The following is a 16,195-nucleotide window of genomic DNA, read 5'->3' on the forward strand; positions in this document are numbered from 1 at the left end:
TACATCCGGCACCAATCTTTATTTTCTGACCTTTTAGGTTTAAAATCATCTGTTAGCAGAAACATCGCTGTGTTTATTTTAGTCATAGAAAAATGTTTAATCTAAGTTAGCACAGGTGGTTCTAATGTTGTGGCTGATGTGTGAACGTTTGCACTTTACTGTAATTCTTTGAGTTACCTCAGTCTGATAGAGTGTGTCTTTATTACAGGGGGTGATAAAAGTGGAGCGTCCCAATGAAGTCAAGGTTAGTTCTGTTTTATGTCACATCTGTAAATACCTGCTGCACACATCAGCTGTGTTTCCTAAGAATCTCAGAGAATCTCAGTCGGACCTAAAGTGACGAGCTTAGTTCAGTCCAGACTTGTTTGCCTGACACGATTCATTATGTTGATGACTTGGCTCAAATTCAGTGCCCTGGGGAGCAATTCAAAGGAAAAAGGATGAACTGCCTGTTACAGATCTCACTGTGGTTGAGATGAGGCTGAATTCCTGTGAAGCCGTTGGTTGAAGGAGAACACCAAAACACCAAAAAATAGTCCAATGATGTCTTCACATCGTGTTTCCCCAAAATTTCTTGCTTTTCTTACGAGTTTAGTAGAGATGCCTTTAGGAACAGGCCAAAGGAAGACCTCCTGTAAGGAGCATGCCCAGGCACTTTCCCCCATCAGCTCCTTGTACGCTGACAGCTCCAAGCCTACAGCCTGAACTTTAGCCTGTTTCCACTGACAGATGTGAAATATGCTGCACTACTAATCTGTGGAATGAATGGGATTGTACCTTTGGGTGGGAGTGGACTAAAATACACACAGAGGTAAAAACTCCTGTTCGTGTCTGTCGTGCAGGCCTTACTGTACGAGAAGCCCAACTTTGATGGCGAGTGTTTAGAGGTTCACAGCGACATCTACAACATACAAGAGCCGGACGAGGAATCCGACGAACCTGCTGTGAACAAGAAGACGCTGTGTGCAGTCGGGTCTCTGAAGATCCTCGGCGGCCTGTGAGTATTTATCAGGGTGATCAGAATCTGAAAAAAGCCCCAAATGGCTGGCTCGCTTTGTTAGGTTACAGTCGTGTAGCACATTGAACACATGGAAAAGCTGCACAGTGCACTTTAAACAGGGATCTTTAAAAGGCTTTACTGTTATATGTGCTACAAATATCAGTTGGAAAAATGCCCTCAGGTCTGTAATGTGCCTTTGTATCAACGTTGAAGCTGGGTGGGCTACCAGGAGGCAGACTTTGAAGGTCAGCAGTACATCCTGGAGGAGGGGGAGTACCCTCACTGCAGCGACTGGGGGGGATCTGAGGACGGGCTGCAGTCACTTCGGCCTGTAATCTCAGTACGTATCACCTGAGACGCTAACCTGCCAGCTGCTCGTTGGAGCGCGTTTCCATCTGATGCAGCGATTTCTCTTTTAAACTTTTTGTCTGTGTCGTCTTCTTCTTCAGGACTTTGTGTCCCCGCACGTTAAACTGTTCAGCGAGCAGGACTTCAGTGAGCGGGGCCTCAGCACCAACCTGCTAGTACCCGTCGTCAACCTGGAGGAGACCGGCCACGGTGCAAAGACCCAGTCTGTCGATGTCAGCGGTGGAGTGTAAGTCACACACACAAAAGGAGAGAAATGAACACAAAGCTCAAACTCATGTTCTCTCTCTCAGGTTTCGGGCGTGTGCTTCTCACGTTACATTGTTTTATCACAGCGCACGCAAACATACACGCCTACAGCCTCAGAGGATGAATTATGGACGAGCCTGTGAAACGGATCCGTTCATGGAATTGATTAAAGGAAGCTTCCCGAGGGCAGAGCTTTACAAAAACAGAATTTAGTTACTATCAGAGGATGTTAGAGGCAACTCGTAGCATGTGAAAGTTTAGCATTAATGAGCATAAAGCTCTTCAGGTGACTGTTGTTGTGATTTAGTAATACATTAATAACTCTGAATGGAATTAAACTGAACTGAAGATAAAAGTAGCGTGGTAATAAGAAGGTAGTTTGGAAATATGTGCTGATGATCAGTAATGAATTATCTGTGGGTTTCTTTTTTTCCACGCTTGTAACAGTTTAAAGGGCCAGTTCACCCAAACGACTCCCACAGATCGTTGAGAGGTGCCAGCGCTGATGAAACATTCAAAACTCGTGCGATACAGGGCTAAAAGACTCTAAAGCAAGTCTGTTAGCTTTTACAGTGAAGATTTCTTTGTTGACTTTCAGAGCTGGTTGGATTTGTTTGCCCAACACTCTGCTGTTAGCTCTGCGACGGCCTCGCCTGTCATTTTACAGCCTCAGAGACGTGGACTCGGCCTGTTTATAGAGATAACGCTGCAGTTCAAGTCAAAGATTTACTCAGAGAAACCTGAAGATTTGCTGTTTGCAAGCACTCACTTGATTTTAGAGCAACAATGGCTTTTTGTTTTGGTTTCTTTGGAGTTAGGTGGTTTCCAGTTTCAGCAGACATCCTGTAAAAGTATCCTAAACATAAACTCGTGTGCTTCTCAAGGTTACAGGATTGACTGCAGAGCTTGCGATAGAGATAAAAACATGGAGGCTGTGCTTTCATTCCTTGGCTGGTTGTCGTTGCAGGTGGGTGGCGTTTGAGAAGCCTGGGTTCAGCGGGGAACTCTACGTCCTGGAGAAAGGCATGTATGCAAACCCGGAGGACTGGGGAGCTCAGAACTTCAGGATCGCATCCATACAGCCCGTCTTCCACGTAAGAAACCATCAGCATCTGTTAATCACACGAAGGCTTAACGTGATAAATCTCTAACAGCTCTCCTGTTTGTTCTGCAGGACAGCATGGGAACCACAAAATTCAAGGTATCGCTCGTTCATGTGCAGCTCAGCATTAAGCAGAAATGATGAGGAGTCTCTGTTAGTGTGCACTGCTGGGTCGCTGAGGCTGTTTGGATGTGTTACAGGTCCAGCTGTACTCTGAGGAGCACTTCCAGGGACGGCTGGTGTCTCTGGAGGACAGCGCAGCAGCTCTGGATGAAGACTTCACACCCAGGTCCTGTAAGGTGCTGGCTGGCAGGTAAACCACCACCAAAAGCCTGATTTAGGGAATCTTTGTCCTTTTCAAAGTACTGTCCTGTAAGAAGTTAAATAAATAGGATTATCATGTAGAACAGTGTTTGTTTCTGTTCCTCTACGTCAGGAATTAAACACATTTAAACTCTTTTTTTAAACTCAGATTTTAATGCTCCAAGTTGGTTAAAATATTGTGTCTCTTGGAGTGGGTGGAAAATTGATTTGGTTGCAGTTTGTAGAACTAAAAATGTGTTTTTATCGGGCTTGATGTCATGTGGTTATCCTCTGTACTCATGAAGTTATGAGGGGTCAGAAATGCTGCAAAAAGAACTGCAAAAGTACCAAATTCATAGCATGAGGTAACTTTTTTGCATGGCTTCATTAAATATACTGCATATTTGCTTTTCATTGAACCTGTCAGCTGGGTGGCGTATGAGGGATCCCAGTTCACGGAAAACATGTACATCCTGGAGGAGGGGGAGTACCCGAGCACAGAGGCCATGGGCTTCCTGTCCTCAGACTCGAGCTTCCGGTCCATCCAGACTGCGGGACATGTGAGTGTTTGTTCTCCCTGGACATGTCTTCAGCCCTCTGTGGTGCTCGGTGTGAACCCAACCCTGTGTTCTCCACCTCCAGGAGTTCTCTCTGCCGTCCATCGCCCTGTTCACTAAGGTGGGCTGCAGGGGTCGCAGGGTGGTGCTGACGCACGAAGCTGTGAACCTGCATCAGGCCGGCCTGGACACTCGCATACGCTCCCTGGTGGTGGAGGGAGGAATGTAAGTGACAGAGATGAACGTTTGAGCTGCTATTATAAATGTGACACACACCTGCCATCGGCACCAAGCTTTTATATGCAGCAGAATGGACCGTTCAGGTGTGTCTGCACACCTGATCATAGAAGTGTAATTATGCAACAGTGAATGAAAACATTGTTATTTTATAATAGTAATCAGCAGTTTACCACAAAGTACTGAATTCTAATTATAAGTTGACCCAGTGAATGTTTTGTTTTATTCAAATAATTGGACGTATTTTATTAGCAGCATTTTTTTATGTAAACTCATCACTTCCTGTGACCCGGAGGTTCACAAACTGTGGGACGGGGCCCCAGCTGGAGCAATACAGCCACTGCAGGGAACTGACAATGAGGGGACAATATAGAGTGAAGCTAGATGAAATGAATGTGATTTATGATAAATGAACCCTTTTGTTTCACTAAAAGTAGGTTTAGATTTGTTTTTGTAGTTTTTCTTTATATTTTTCATTTTTTAGAAGCCTCAGTATTGTGATATTATCCTGGCCTCTGTGCTGCCAATAGACCTGTGCATGTATTAGACTGATTTAACTGATAACCAGCTTCATGTGACCTCTTAGCCTGATCCATGATGTTGGGACAAGAAAAGCCGGATGAGAAATGGATATCCTGGACATGCTGATTTTCCCAGTTTCCCAGTTATTCCCATTACTGCCAGCTTTTAATGGACCACTTTTATACCTGCACATATCTTAATAAATATAGATTTGAATGAATTTTAAACAATATAGATTTCCAGGGGTTTTTTTTTTTTTGTAAAACCTCTGCAAAGTTTCACCACCAGGTGGCAGCATTGTACCAGTTTTGGTGTAGTTACCCATCGGCTTTACATTAAATTTTCTCTTTATCCACAGTGTTTATTTCAGCACTTTAATCAAACTTTCAGTCATGATTGCATCAAAGAACTCTAAAATGTCCATAAATGGTGCTTTGTGGTTTGTTTGGTGCTCTGAATGAAACAATGGATAAAATCTGGCCGTCTATAACGATGTCTGTCCGTCTGTCTCCAGGTGGGTGTTGTATGAGGGCAGTAACTACAGAGGTCGACAGCTGATCCTCCAACCAAGCCAAGTGGCTGATTTGTTTCAGCGTAGCGGCTTTCAGCGTGTTGGATCCCTCCGCCCATTACTGCAGGTAAGTCCTGAAAGGCCCATTTAGTAACGACAGCACCTGAGATGTTTTTGGATTAGTGTTATTTGAGACTTTGGTCATGTTTAACATGAACATCCACCACAGGAACAGGAGAGGCAGAGTCCTCTTTAAGTGAGAACGACTGTTATTTATTTTAGTAGAAATGTGTTTGTCTTTGCATCGAATACCAGACTGATGCTTCTTCAGCCTCTTCCTTACGGGCACTGTGACTATGTAAAATCAGTCACTTTTTGCACTTTTTGCTCCTAAAACAGAAACCGATGTACTTCCGCCTGAGGAACAGTGAGACGGGATGCATGATGTCTCTGACGGGAACGCTGGAAGACATCAAACTGATGAGGGTGCAGGCCATGGAGGAGACGGGGGGAGAGGAGCAGGTGTGGCTCTATCGGGACGGATATCTCACCTGCAAGGTACGCGGCCGAAAACTGCTGAAACTGACAGCTGCACAGTGCGTTTATCCTGTGATGGATAAACTCACTGCCAAGGATATTTGGCATGCAGACCTTCTGATTAGTAGGAGACCTGCTCTACCACCTGAGCTACAGCCACCTACATGGTAGCACTACATACAGCTAGATTCGGGCTTTTAATTCAGTGCTAAATTATGAATTTCTCATACTTACCTGCACTTGGGTACAGTTTAATAATCCCTCCTACCTCTGTTTCTGTTTATAAATGTTTGGGTTTTTGGGTCTCTTTGTTCTGCACTTGTCGGCTCTTCTCTCTTTTGCTTCCTCACTTTGTAAAAACTCAGCGTCTCCCATTGAAAGAGCTTCATTTTTCCCCACCCCTCCCAGCTGCTGGTTCATGTTACAGAGGGAGAGTAGAGCATGTTCAGCAAGTCCATTTTAATCATTTTCAATATCAAGTTACCTGCAGCTCAGCACATTTATAGATTAAGAGTAAGATTTCGTTGTTAATGTTGACCGTTTCAACCTCCTCTGCGTCCTCAGGTGGTCGAGGACTGTTTCCTGGAGTCCTCGGGCAGCGTGATGATGGCGGGCAGTCGGATCTGCGTTTCTCCCGAGCGAGGCAAAGACAATCAGCTGTGGAACATCAGCCCGGACGGTGTGGTTCACAGCAACCTCAAACCAGACCTCATCCTGGAGGTCAAAGGTCAGACACCTCAATTTTCACTGTTTTTTTTTTTTTTGTCACAACTGATCCAACAGCTCCACCTGCTGGAGTCTGAAGGAGGTGAAAACAGCTTCTCCAGTTCACGTTACTTTTGTTTTCTTTCCAGTTTATTTTGAGTTGAGCTGTTTAAAAAGTGATAACAAATTTTTTGGCTAAACTAAAACACAAAATTATAATGTGACTGAAATAATCTGAGCACGTGAGCATCAGGTGCTGCAGTGATGTGACTGAACTCGAGCTGTGTCGTCTGTTTCCAGGTGGGCATCAGTACGATAAAAACCAGGTGATCCTGAACACGTTTGATGAGCGAAAGCTGAACCAGAGGTGGAGTTTGGAGCTGCTGTGACGACTCTCACAGCCTCCTGATGGAGCTCCATCACACTGGGCCCTGAGACGCAGCTCTGCCATGGAGCCCACAGAGATGTTCCCTACTGCGTTTGCTTGGAAAGACGATGCGCATCGTTGATGAACAAAATGTTTTTAGCTGACCTTTAACCCAAAGACTGTGTTCTTCAGCGAGACCTCAGCCCTGTTTCAATGCTGCACCTTTTCCTGTACGGTACTTCTCTTACACCCTCAATGTGTGACATGCTTACACTCCAGAAGCTGTTTGTAGATCAAAATGATCCGTTTGAAAGTTATGTCTTTTTAGTTTTTTGTACACGGGCACACACACACACACACACACACTCTCCACGGCATCGTTTGTACAGAACCACTGAGTGTAAAGACTTTGAGTTTAACTCTGCTGCCCTCTGCTGGTTGTAAATGTGAGAATATTGTTACACATTAAAATAATAATGTGATGTTTTTATCTGTTTTTATTTGATGCTTATTTGATTTATTTGTTTTTGAAACACTGACAGTGAAGAGTTTCCTTTGAGTCTGAAAAATAAATAAAGCTTTTTTAAGGCGACAGCAGTTTTGTGCTCAAATCCTCAGCAAACATTGAAAAGCCAAACAATGTACTTTGGATAGAAAACAAAGTGCAATGTGTCTTTGTTTTTTGTGGGCGGAGTCTATAAAAGTCATGACAGCACTCCATAAGAAAAGCCTTTAGATTCAGTCTGTTTCACGATGCGCAGAGCTATACGTCGTCACCCCCTTTGCTGATCTGGACTACCGTCTTTCCTCGGGCGTGACCCTTCTCCACCTTCTCGAAGGCCTGAGGGACATGTGAAAAGCTGAAGGTCTCCTCCACCACGGGCCGGATCTGAGAGGGAGGAGACAAATCAGTGAGCAAGTTCTCCTAAAGTGTGCTTCTCCTTATAGTCACAGCTCCTGTTCCAGTGACGACGTTCACATTAAACGTGGCCAAGTCAGTATATGACACACCACCCCCATGCAAATACCATTTTCGTTTAAAAAAAAAAAAAAAAAAAAGGTTTGGATTTCTCCACATAGGACTCTTTCATAAAAAGAGGCAGCTATGACGGACTTCCAAGTGAAAGAGAAGGAGGCGGCGCTAACGAGCAACGGGTGCTGTTGATAGAAATGGCCAATCAGAAGAAAGCTTGCTCAAAGGCATGTTTCAGACAGAAACAAAGTGGGGGACTGGAGATATGGAGCTACCAGCTGGGTAGCGTAGTGGTAAGCCTACACACCTTTGGAGCAGGAGTCAGAAGTTCGATTCCGACCTAGGGCGTCTGTATCCAGCAAAATATCAGCTCAGTGTTCCAACAGTCACAGCTAGAGGTACAACACATGTGCTACGGCAAGGGGGAGCCAGGACGCCAGGGAGGGGGGAAATATCATCACCCCACCCCACCCGAGATTGGATACCAAGAGCAGCAGAAGAACCTTTAAGTGCAAGAAGCTTGAGATCTCCAGAGCCAGTTACCAAGACAATACAACGTGAATGTAGCACATAGTGGATGATACCCTACTGAGACTGTTGGACAGTGAAGCACTAAATACATAGTTAGAGCAAGCACCCAAGAAGGTTAATGTGCAGCAGATACTTTTAAATCTATGTGTTGGTTCTATGGAAGAGAACCGTAACCGCTCAAAGATACTAAGAGAGCAAGCTGGCACCAAGAAGCGAAACAGACTACACAAAACAACCCCGCTCCTCCTAGACCGCTACATCTTCCACGAGATATACGAGTTTGAAACGCCAGACGTTAATGTTCAACATCATTTCACTGTTTTGAAATGATAATAAAAAAATAAACCACCTTTCCAGGTCCAATCAGAAGAGAACTACCGTTGGATTTGGATCTAGCTCGTTTTGTTGTTGTTTTATTTTTATAGAATATCAGGCAAACAGGTAAAGATGTCACACCAAAAACCCTGAAGCCTTAGGACAAAGTGCAAAACTATGTAGCAGATTTCCACACTGTATCATAGATCTTTCACAGAAAGGAGACCAGGCTGGATATATTTTGTGAGTTCTTTCCCTTGAGTTGTGTCACAGCCTATAATATGATCCCATACAATTCTGGTTCAGGCTGGCGCCAGAGACAGATACTGCACCAGTCAACTCTTATTCAAATACTAAGATAAGGGTTAGTACCTTTTCCCTGAAAGGTTGAACCACCACTCTTTGCCATTGGTTCATCTATTTAATAGATTAGATCTCAAGTGCACTCAACGACTGATGAGTTTTATCTGTATTCATTAAATAATGTTAGGTGAATATAAAAGTCTTTATGTGAAGGAAGAGTGTAGCCACTGTAAACTGTTTACTAGTCCCTTACTGAGACAACAGTAACACCTGTTTTGACACCATCGCCTTTATTATAGTTCATGTTTAACTCTAAAGGAGAAACAAAATTTCCAACATAAACAAAATAGAAAATAAAACTAGCAAATGAGGCCATAAAGTCACCAGAAACATCCAACCAGAGGAGCTATTAGGAAAACAAGGCAGATTCAGGTAACTATGTTCATCTTTTATATACAGTCTGTGGTATTTAATGTGCAAACACTGTTAAACCACTGAGTCCCTGTTCAGCTCACAGGGTAAATACTGCGTCGTACCTGTTTTGCATCCACCATGTCCCTGATTTCGTCCAAGGCAGAGCCGCTGGGTGCAAAGAACCCCCAGCGGTAATGAACTCCTTTCATCAGGTGCTGCACAAAAACACAGCAGAAAAAATGAATTAGTGCAAACATTACAGCCGTCAGCACAAACACAGAACACTGAAATACTTTAATACATTTGAATTCTAAGAGAAAAACCTAATGTAAAGATATATTTAACAAAACAGAAACATAATGACTTATTTTGATATTATTGTTGTTGCCTTTAAGAAACTTTCTTTTAATTTAAATTTTGTTCCCGTGGACACATTTTTAATATTTGTGCCGGGAAACCTCACCCGGCCCGGACACAGAAAGGATTGACAGATTGACAATATATGAAAGTGGCCACTTTCATGAGTAAATCATATAAGCCTTATATGATTCACTATATGAATTAGGCCACATCTTGTGCAAGTCTTTTATAAGTTTTTTCTATTTCTTTTCCATATGGGAACGACCAAAATGTGAATAAAAACGTGGCTAAGGACAGATTCACACCACTTTGGGTTTGTTTGTTTTTAAAGCGCGTGTTGCTTAAATATTTCTGTGAGTTGATAACAACCCGCCACCTCTGACACAAAACTTAAGTTACCAAACACCCAAACTATGAATCAGCTGCTGGAAAAGCTGCACCGTCACAGATCTGAGTTCAGATTACACCAATTCTGTAGGCGCGAAATATTAAGACAATGTTGTGAATCAAATCGTCTGATATTAAACAAACACAGCGTGCGACAACAGCAGATGACCCCATTACAACCCTTACACTTCTGTGGAAATGGAAACAGTCACTGTGTGGTTATATGCAGGAGCTGAAGGTGGTAAAGAAGGCTGTGTGTGTGTGTGTGTGTGTGTGTGTGTGTGTGTGTGTGTGTGTGTGTGTGTGTGTGTGTGTGTGTGTGTGGGGGCAGGGGGGATTGGAAACTTGGTCTCTGTGTTAAAGGAAGTGAAAAAAAAACACAAAGTGCACAAACACACAGCCAGGTAGACCTCCAACCTGCTTCACCTTCAAATGTTCAAAACGGATTTTATTCTGGAGAAAGTTAGCGTGAGTAGAATCTGTGCCAGCCTGTAACCCCCACAGTCTGACACCAACTCAGTAACTTTACATTTAAAAAGAAAAACAACGAAAGGTTTGTGGGGCAGTCCCGCCCTGTTACCGCCATCCACGCTCTTCTTCCGCCTCCTTCCTGATGCGAAGATTAAATTTACTTTAAAATAAGAAACTAGAACAAACACAAAACTGCTAGAAAATTTTAAAAAATAACAATAAATTTGTGGGTTTTTCCCTTTTTTGGCAAATTAACTCGAGTCTTATACACAACAACAACTGTATGCAAAAGATGGATACAGCCACTGTGACCCAATAGCTGTTCCTTTTGAAACCCTAACATTTCAGTCAGGCTACCATAACGGGAGCCAGTCCTGAGTTACCAGCCTCTTGGATAGTCTGTTAGCACGATAACCTCACAGCTGCCACATTATTAGTCACACAACTGCATAAAAAAACATGCAAACAGCACAAACACAGTCCACAGGTGCAGATCAGCGACTGCAATAGCTGAGGTGAAGCTGAGCAGACAGCTAGCATGTATAGCATCTACCTGTCAGTCACAGAGACCACACCCCCCAAATACTGCAAACTTTAAGTCTTCATAAAGTTTTAAACAGGTGAGTAACAAAAACATCCTCCTCCTGTGCAGATGATGTGAAGATAAACTTTCTGTATCAGGCCGTAAACAGGCCGAGACTCTCTGCTGGAGCCTCTAGTGGATCTCAGAGGAACTGCAGCTTCTTCTTTTTCTTTTTTCTTTCTTTTTTAATTCTTAAACATTTATGATCGGGAACAAAACAGAGCTAACAGACAATATTTCAGCCTTGAACATTACATTTAGAAACCTGTAAAAAAAAAAAAAGATTCATTTGTTTGAAAAAGCCACCAATGAACTTTCGAACGAGCTGAACATGAACCTCTTCTGTCCTGAATGCCAGCATCTTGTTTTCGCTCAGTTTTGGTTTCATTTCAGCCTCTTTCTCTTTTGCCTTTTAGTCCATGACTCCTTCCTGATTAAACTCTCCTCCCTGCTTCAAAGCGGTGCTGTCAGTTTAAATCTAAGAGCTTTTCATAAATGAGGATCAGATCTGCAGGTCACAGATGTGTTAAAAACATCCTTAAACACTAAGTGTACTACGAATTAGCATTTGATGTGAATTTGTTATTGCAAAAGTCATTTTATGCACGGTTACCCGTGTGTGTAACTACATGCAAAGTTTGGCTGCTACTACAAACTACAGTCACTGTATTGGGGAATTTCAGTTACAGTGATTTGTGCCGCCGTGGAAAATGAGACCAACCTGAAACTCTGAGCTTCTTCTGAAGTTACCCACACTTGCCTGACCTCAGACGATGTTTCAGTTACAAATACTTTCCTTTTTAATTTGAAAAACTGTGACACGAATCCTCTTTACACATGCAGCACATGGTACCGTTGTTTAGTTTTCCCTCCCCACCTACACGGAGGGCCACAGGTTTCTGGACAATTATTCATTTTTATGTAATTTCCAAATTATAGCATTACAGAGAATTTGGAGTCAAACAGTTTAACAGAACTGCAGCTACTTTTATAAACAGCTCCCCATTTTGAGATGCTCAAAAGTAAATGGACAACTGACTGACGAGCAGTTTCAGGACCAGGTGAGGCCTAAACCTTCGTTATTTAATGAAAATTAAAGCAAACTATATTTGAAGTTGACTCAAAGTGTTGAACTTACATTTGCTAAGTGTTCACTGAGACTGAAGCGAAGATCCAAAGAGGTCACTGGTCAAATCAACATTCTGGGACATGCTTGAAATAACTGTACTGACCAGCTGATAACACCAAACAGCCTGAAGACAAATAAAGTGCATGATGACAGAATCATTTCCATGTTTTACACAAACAACATCACCACATCTAATCAGGTCGAGGACGCACTGAATGACGTAGGTGTTATTTTTTCATGTCAACAATCAAGAGACGCCTCCATAAATGGAAATATCGAGTTTAGAACGCGGCGCACAGCCACTGGTTACACTAAAGAGCAGGAAGGCCACATTATGCTTCGAATACATTTATATGCAGGGTTCAGGAAACCAGTTTGCAAAGATGAAACCCAGATGAAGTTAGACCAGAATAATAGAAGCAGGATGAGTGTGATGTGTTCAAGGCTATACTCTGCTCAGATTCAGACACAGCTCCACAGCAGGTGGATATGATACTGCAAAAACAACCCAAGAAATGAGAGATTCTACAACGAGCAAGCAGCCCAACAGAGCAGCTCATCAGTCACTGAATACCAAACTGAAGGCAGAGGGACCCACAGGCAGGCAGCAGGTCTGCAGAGCATTATAAAGCGGAAACACAGAATCAGCCGGTGCCCATGACTCCTACACTTCACTGACAGCAAAGGATTTCCATCCAAGTATTAAAAACAGTATTACATTAAACCTCTGTTAGTTTGTGTCAGACCCCCTGACTGTGTGTAGAAATCAGGCTGTAATTCCTGAACAGGTCATGCTTGAATTAAAGTCTCCATTTCAATCACATGTTTATTACTGAATTGAAAAAATTAAAAGATGTGGCTTAATGTGTAACCGCTCATATTTCCACAAAGACTGAAGGATGCAACTTATTGTTCTCAAACACTAGGTTATCTCCTTGCATCTCGTTTCTGCTTCCTTTGCTGTGCAGAGCCGACGACTACAGCTGTGGATTCTGTGGTCGGGCGAGTGCGCTGCATGCAAACTGCAGACTGTTACTACAACACCCACAGAGGATGTGTGTGCGTCTGTGTATAGGTAGACGATGTCATCTGCTCTGACAGAGAGTTTAGGAGTTCAGGACAGTTATCTTTATCTGCCTTGCAGCAGGGGGCGGGGCCTCAGACACCAGAAAGTAACCTGCTGCATTTTCACATTTTTCCAGCTGTTTCTTCAGGTACCATGTCTGATTTTTAGGGACCTGGAAGAAATGTGCAGAGTATAAAAGGAACCCAAACCTAAATTAATCTGCAGAAAATCCACAACTGCACATATTATGACACAAGTCGGAGCTACTGGAATAAATCTGTTCTGATTCTAGCTTAGCTTCCATACTTTCCTGTACTGTGAACAGTTTAACACAGACTGCTGCTCTGAAAACGCGTGGAGGGAATCCATATTTATTCTTCCTTTTGGATATTTGGTGCTTATTTTATTAATGGTTTAACTGGGAGAGAAAAAAAATATTTTGTAAGAACAACTCGGCAAACAAAAATGGAACCTAAAGGACAAAGTTAAACATCTGTATGAATTATTGTGTGGATTTGTTCATTAGGAGCCAAACGTTAGTCACGTGTCTGGCCCAGAAGCTCCTCCCAGCCAGGCATCTCGATCAGAGGCCAGAACCACCTCGGCTCTTCACCGTCAGCTCTCAGAGGACCTCGATCGTCTTCCTTCGCTCTACCACAGGTTGCACCTTCAGGGTCATCACAGCGTGCAGGTATAGCTCACTGACACTGAACCTCGCACTCATGAAACGTAGACTCCTCCACTCAGGGCAGCAATTCCTCCCCAACCCAGAGTGAGCACTCCACCCTTTTTCTGGTGGAGAATCATGACCTTAAACTTCAAGGTGCAACTTTTCATCCCCACAAACTGCCGAGACACGAGATCCTGAGACCACTGAATCAGACGCCATCAGAAGCTTGGCTGCACCTACAACCTTTGCTCATGAACATTATGAACAGAACTCCAAGAGCAAGCCTGCTGGAGTACAACACCCGCCAGTAACAAGGCCAGCAATACGAGCCAACCTTCCACTATAGCTGTACCCAAAGCCAGATGTTAAAATTGAGAAGCAAATACCACTGAATGTGTTTGTCACTGGTTTAATATTCCGACCCTACAACCTGCTGCACTCGGATCATTCCAAGAAAAAACAAAGTGTAAAAAACGTCCTATTTTTATGAAAGTTAAAAAACGAAACAACTCCATCCAAGCTTACTTTTAAGGCCTTGCTGGCCACTGTAGCGGCGGTCTGCATCATGCCGTCAGCTACACCCAGCCTGTCGGTGTTCTGCATGAACGGCGTCACCAGGGTGACGTACTTGGAGCCGCTCCATGGCTTCAGCAGCTTCAGCGCCCAACGCTCCGTGTCACCCCCGACATTATCCAGGATCAGGTCGAACCTTAAAGATAAAGTAAATCAGACCAAAATGACAAACAGAGATTCAGTCGGAGCGAGGTCTGCTTACTTCTCCAGAGCGCTGAGCGGCTCCTCGACGGGCCCAGCAGTGTAGTCCACCACGTGGTCCGCCCCGAGCCCCCTTAAGAACCGCTCGGCGTTCTGGGAGCAGGTAACGGTCACATGGGCGCCCCACGCCTTCACCATCTGAGCAGGAACAACACCAGACTTTTATACAAGTTTCATTTTGGTTGAATCAAATGTTTTGTTTTTCATTTTAACCACGATGAAGAAAAAATTCAAGAATTTGTTCTTTTCAGGTTCTCGTTACTGCAAGTCGTTTCTTTTTCTCTACTATTTAAAGAAAGATGGTGTTTAAGGTAATTTTAAGAATATTTTACATGTTTAGCTTTAATGTGTTTTTACATTGTGGAAAATCTCATAAACTCCGGCTGTTTTTTAACAGTTTACGTCTGCAATCAGACATCAGTCAGAGGGTTAACTGTGCTTAAATCAAATATTAAATGTTTCCCAGAGACCAGGTGAGCGTCTAACCTGCAAGCTTTAGCGTTTTTCAGATCAAACGTTACTTGATTGTGTCAAATGTTTAGGTGACCACAAGTGGTCATCATTGTCCAGCTTTTCATGCATACCTGTACAGCAAACGTTCCGACTCCTCCGGATCCTCCAAGGATCAAAATCCTGCAACAGAAAAGCCAAAACAATGAAGGAGACAACCGAAGCAATGACCTGGTCAACTAAACGGAAACCCGGCGACTTTTCCCCCAAAAATGAAAAAAAAAACCTACCAGGAAAAAAAACCGTCTTTTTTCTCCTTCCAGCTTGCAGGTACTTTCAAAATAAGGGCAAAATCGGTTTTATCAAACCGATTAATAAAGGCAAACATTAAAAAGCAGCTGGTTGTGTTGGTTGGAGACGACTTTTATATAGGTGTGTTCATGTTAACAGGTAAGCTAACACTAAGCAGAAGAAAGCTTTATCTGGTTAAATAGAAACATGGCTGCGATGAGTATAAGACAATAATTCTAAATAACTGCATGTATCTGCATCATGTATTAAAACAGGACTTTATTTACCTTAAGTTAAAAAATACTCTCCCTGCTCCCAAAGTTGTTTAACACGAGAGCCGAGGTTCAATCCTGCTGCTCGTGTGCAGACAAACGCTAACTTGTATTTCTAAGTTGGGAGTTTTTGTCCTCGTGATTGTCACATGAGGGTTTCAGGTAAGTGTCAGCAGGTGTGGCCATCACTCGGTCACCTGTGTTACACTGTTGCTATTTGGTACATGAAGCAGTGCAGGCACTGATACAGCTGCCTATTATAGCTCAATCAGCACTGTCCACAAATCATTGACTTTTCTCCTCTCAGCAGTAACCAGACCTGGGTACAATGGTCACCGTTGGAAACCACACTGGTTACTAACCTCAGTTTGTCTGGATCATTATTAGTGGCAAATGTGAGTAGTGCCTGTTTGCGTGTGTGTTTTTTATCCCGTCTTCCTCCCCTCACCCCCAACAAAGGCCCCTTTGAGTGTTTGGAGACACGTCAGGTTAGTTACATAGCTGGTAGCTATGTACTGATGTGGGGTTAGGACATTTTTCCCTCCGTTTTGTCTTGCAGGCTCCTGGTAAATTAGTGCAAATTGGAAACACATTGGACACAGCTCATTACCCGGTCCAATCTCAGGACTTAATAAAAAATTATCTTTATCCTTATCAGGTTCTAAGATGAGGTTTTTCATCATTTCACTCATCATATTATTCGCATCTAGGGTTAACAATGCTCCTTTTAAATCCCGCCTTAATAAGCGA

At 43.2% G+C, this 16,195-nt stretch overlaps 2 protein-coding genes across 7 annotated transcripts in view; one reads left to right on the forward strand and one right to left on the reverse strand.

The window, feature by feature from the left end:
• Nucleotides 1–6,942, forward strand: part of crybg1a (crystallin beta-gamma domain containing 1a) — a 44,714-nt gene extending 37,772 nt beyond the window's left edge. For 4 of the 5 annotated variants that reach the window (XM_039603446.1, XM_039603448.1, XM_039603447.1 and 1 more), the window contains 13 exons: nucleotides 209–244; nucleotides 843–997; nucleotides 1,214–1,340; nucleotides 1,450–1,595; nucleotides 2,583–2,709; nucleotides 2,790–2,816; nucleotides 2,918–3,030; nucleotides 3,448–3,580; nucleotides 3,663–3,802; nucleotides 4,851–4,974; nucleotides 5,247–5,405; nucleotides 5,949–6,111; nucleotides 6,390–6,531. In XM_039603446.1, coding sequence (XP_039459380.1) covers nucleotides 209–244; nucleotides 843–997; nucleotides 1,214–1,340; nucleotides 1,450–1,595; nucleotides 2,583–2,709; nucleotides 2,790–2,816; nucleotides 2,918–3,030; nucleotides 3,448–3,580; nucleotides 3,663–3,802; nucleotides 4,851–4,974; nucleotides 5,247–5,405; nucleotides 5,949–6,111; nucleotides 6,390–6,478 — 1,539 coding nt within the window. In that variant the 3' untranslated portion in view covers nucleotides 6,479–6,531. Of the gene's footprint in view, nucleotides 1–208; nucleotides 245–842; nucleotides 998–1,213; nucleotides 1,341–1,449; nucleotides 1,596–2,582; nucleotides 2,710–2,789; nucleotides 2,817–2,917; nucleotides 3,031–3,447; nucleotides 3,581–3,662; nucleotides 3,803–4,850; nucleotides 4,975–5,246; nucleotides 5,406–5,948; nucleotides 6,112–6,389 lie in introns of all 5 variants that reach the window. The other variant, XM_039603445.1, reaches the window with a different exon arrangement.
• Nucleotides 6,939–16,195, reverse strand: part of rtn4ip1 (reticulon 4 interacting protein 1) — a 15,426-nt gene continuing 6,169 nt past the window's right edge. The window contains exons 5-9 of one of the 2 annotated variants that reach the window (XM_031727366.2): nucleotides 15,017–15,065; nucleotides 14,434–14,570; nucleotides 14,184–14,367; nucleotides 9,115–9,207; nucleotides 6,939–7,345 (exon numbers count right to left, since the gene is read on the reverse strand). In XM_031727366.2, coding sequence (XP_031583226.1) covers nucleotides 7,220–7,345; nucleotides 9,115–9,207; nucleotides 14,184–14,367; nucleotides 14,434–14,570; nucleotides 15,017–15,065 — 589 coding nt within the window. In that variant the 3' untranslated portion in view covers nucleotides 6,939–7,219. Of the gene's footprint in view, nucleotides 7,346–9,114; nucleotides 9,208–11,931; nucleotides 12,047–14,183; nucleotides 14,368–14,433; nucleotides 14,571–15,016; nucleotides 15,066–16,195 lie in introns of those variants that run through there. The other variant, XM_039603450.1, reaches the window with a different exon arrangement.

The sequence above is a fragment of the Oreochromis aureus genome, linkage group 19 (genome assembly GCF_013358895.1).
Source record: "Oreochromis aureus strain Israel breed Guangdong linkage group 19, ZZ_aureus, whole genome shotgun sequence".
Taxonomy (NCBI): Eukaryota; Metazoa; Chordata; class Actinopteri; order Cichliformes; family Cichlidae; genus Oreochromis; species Oreochromis aureus.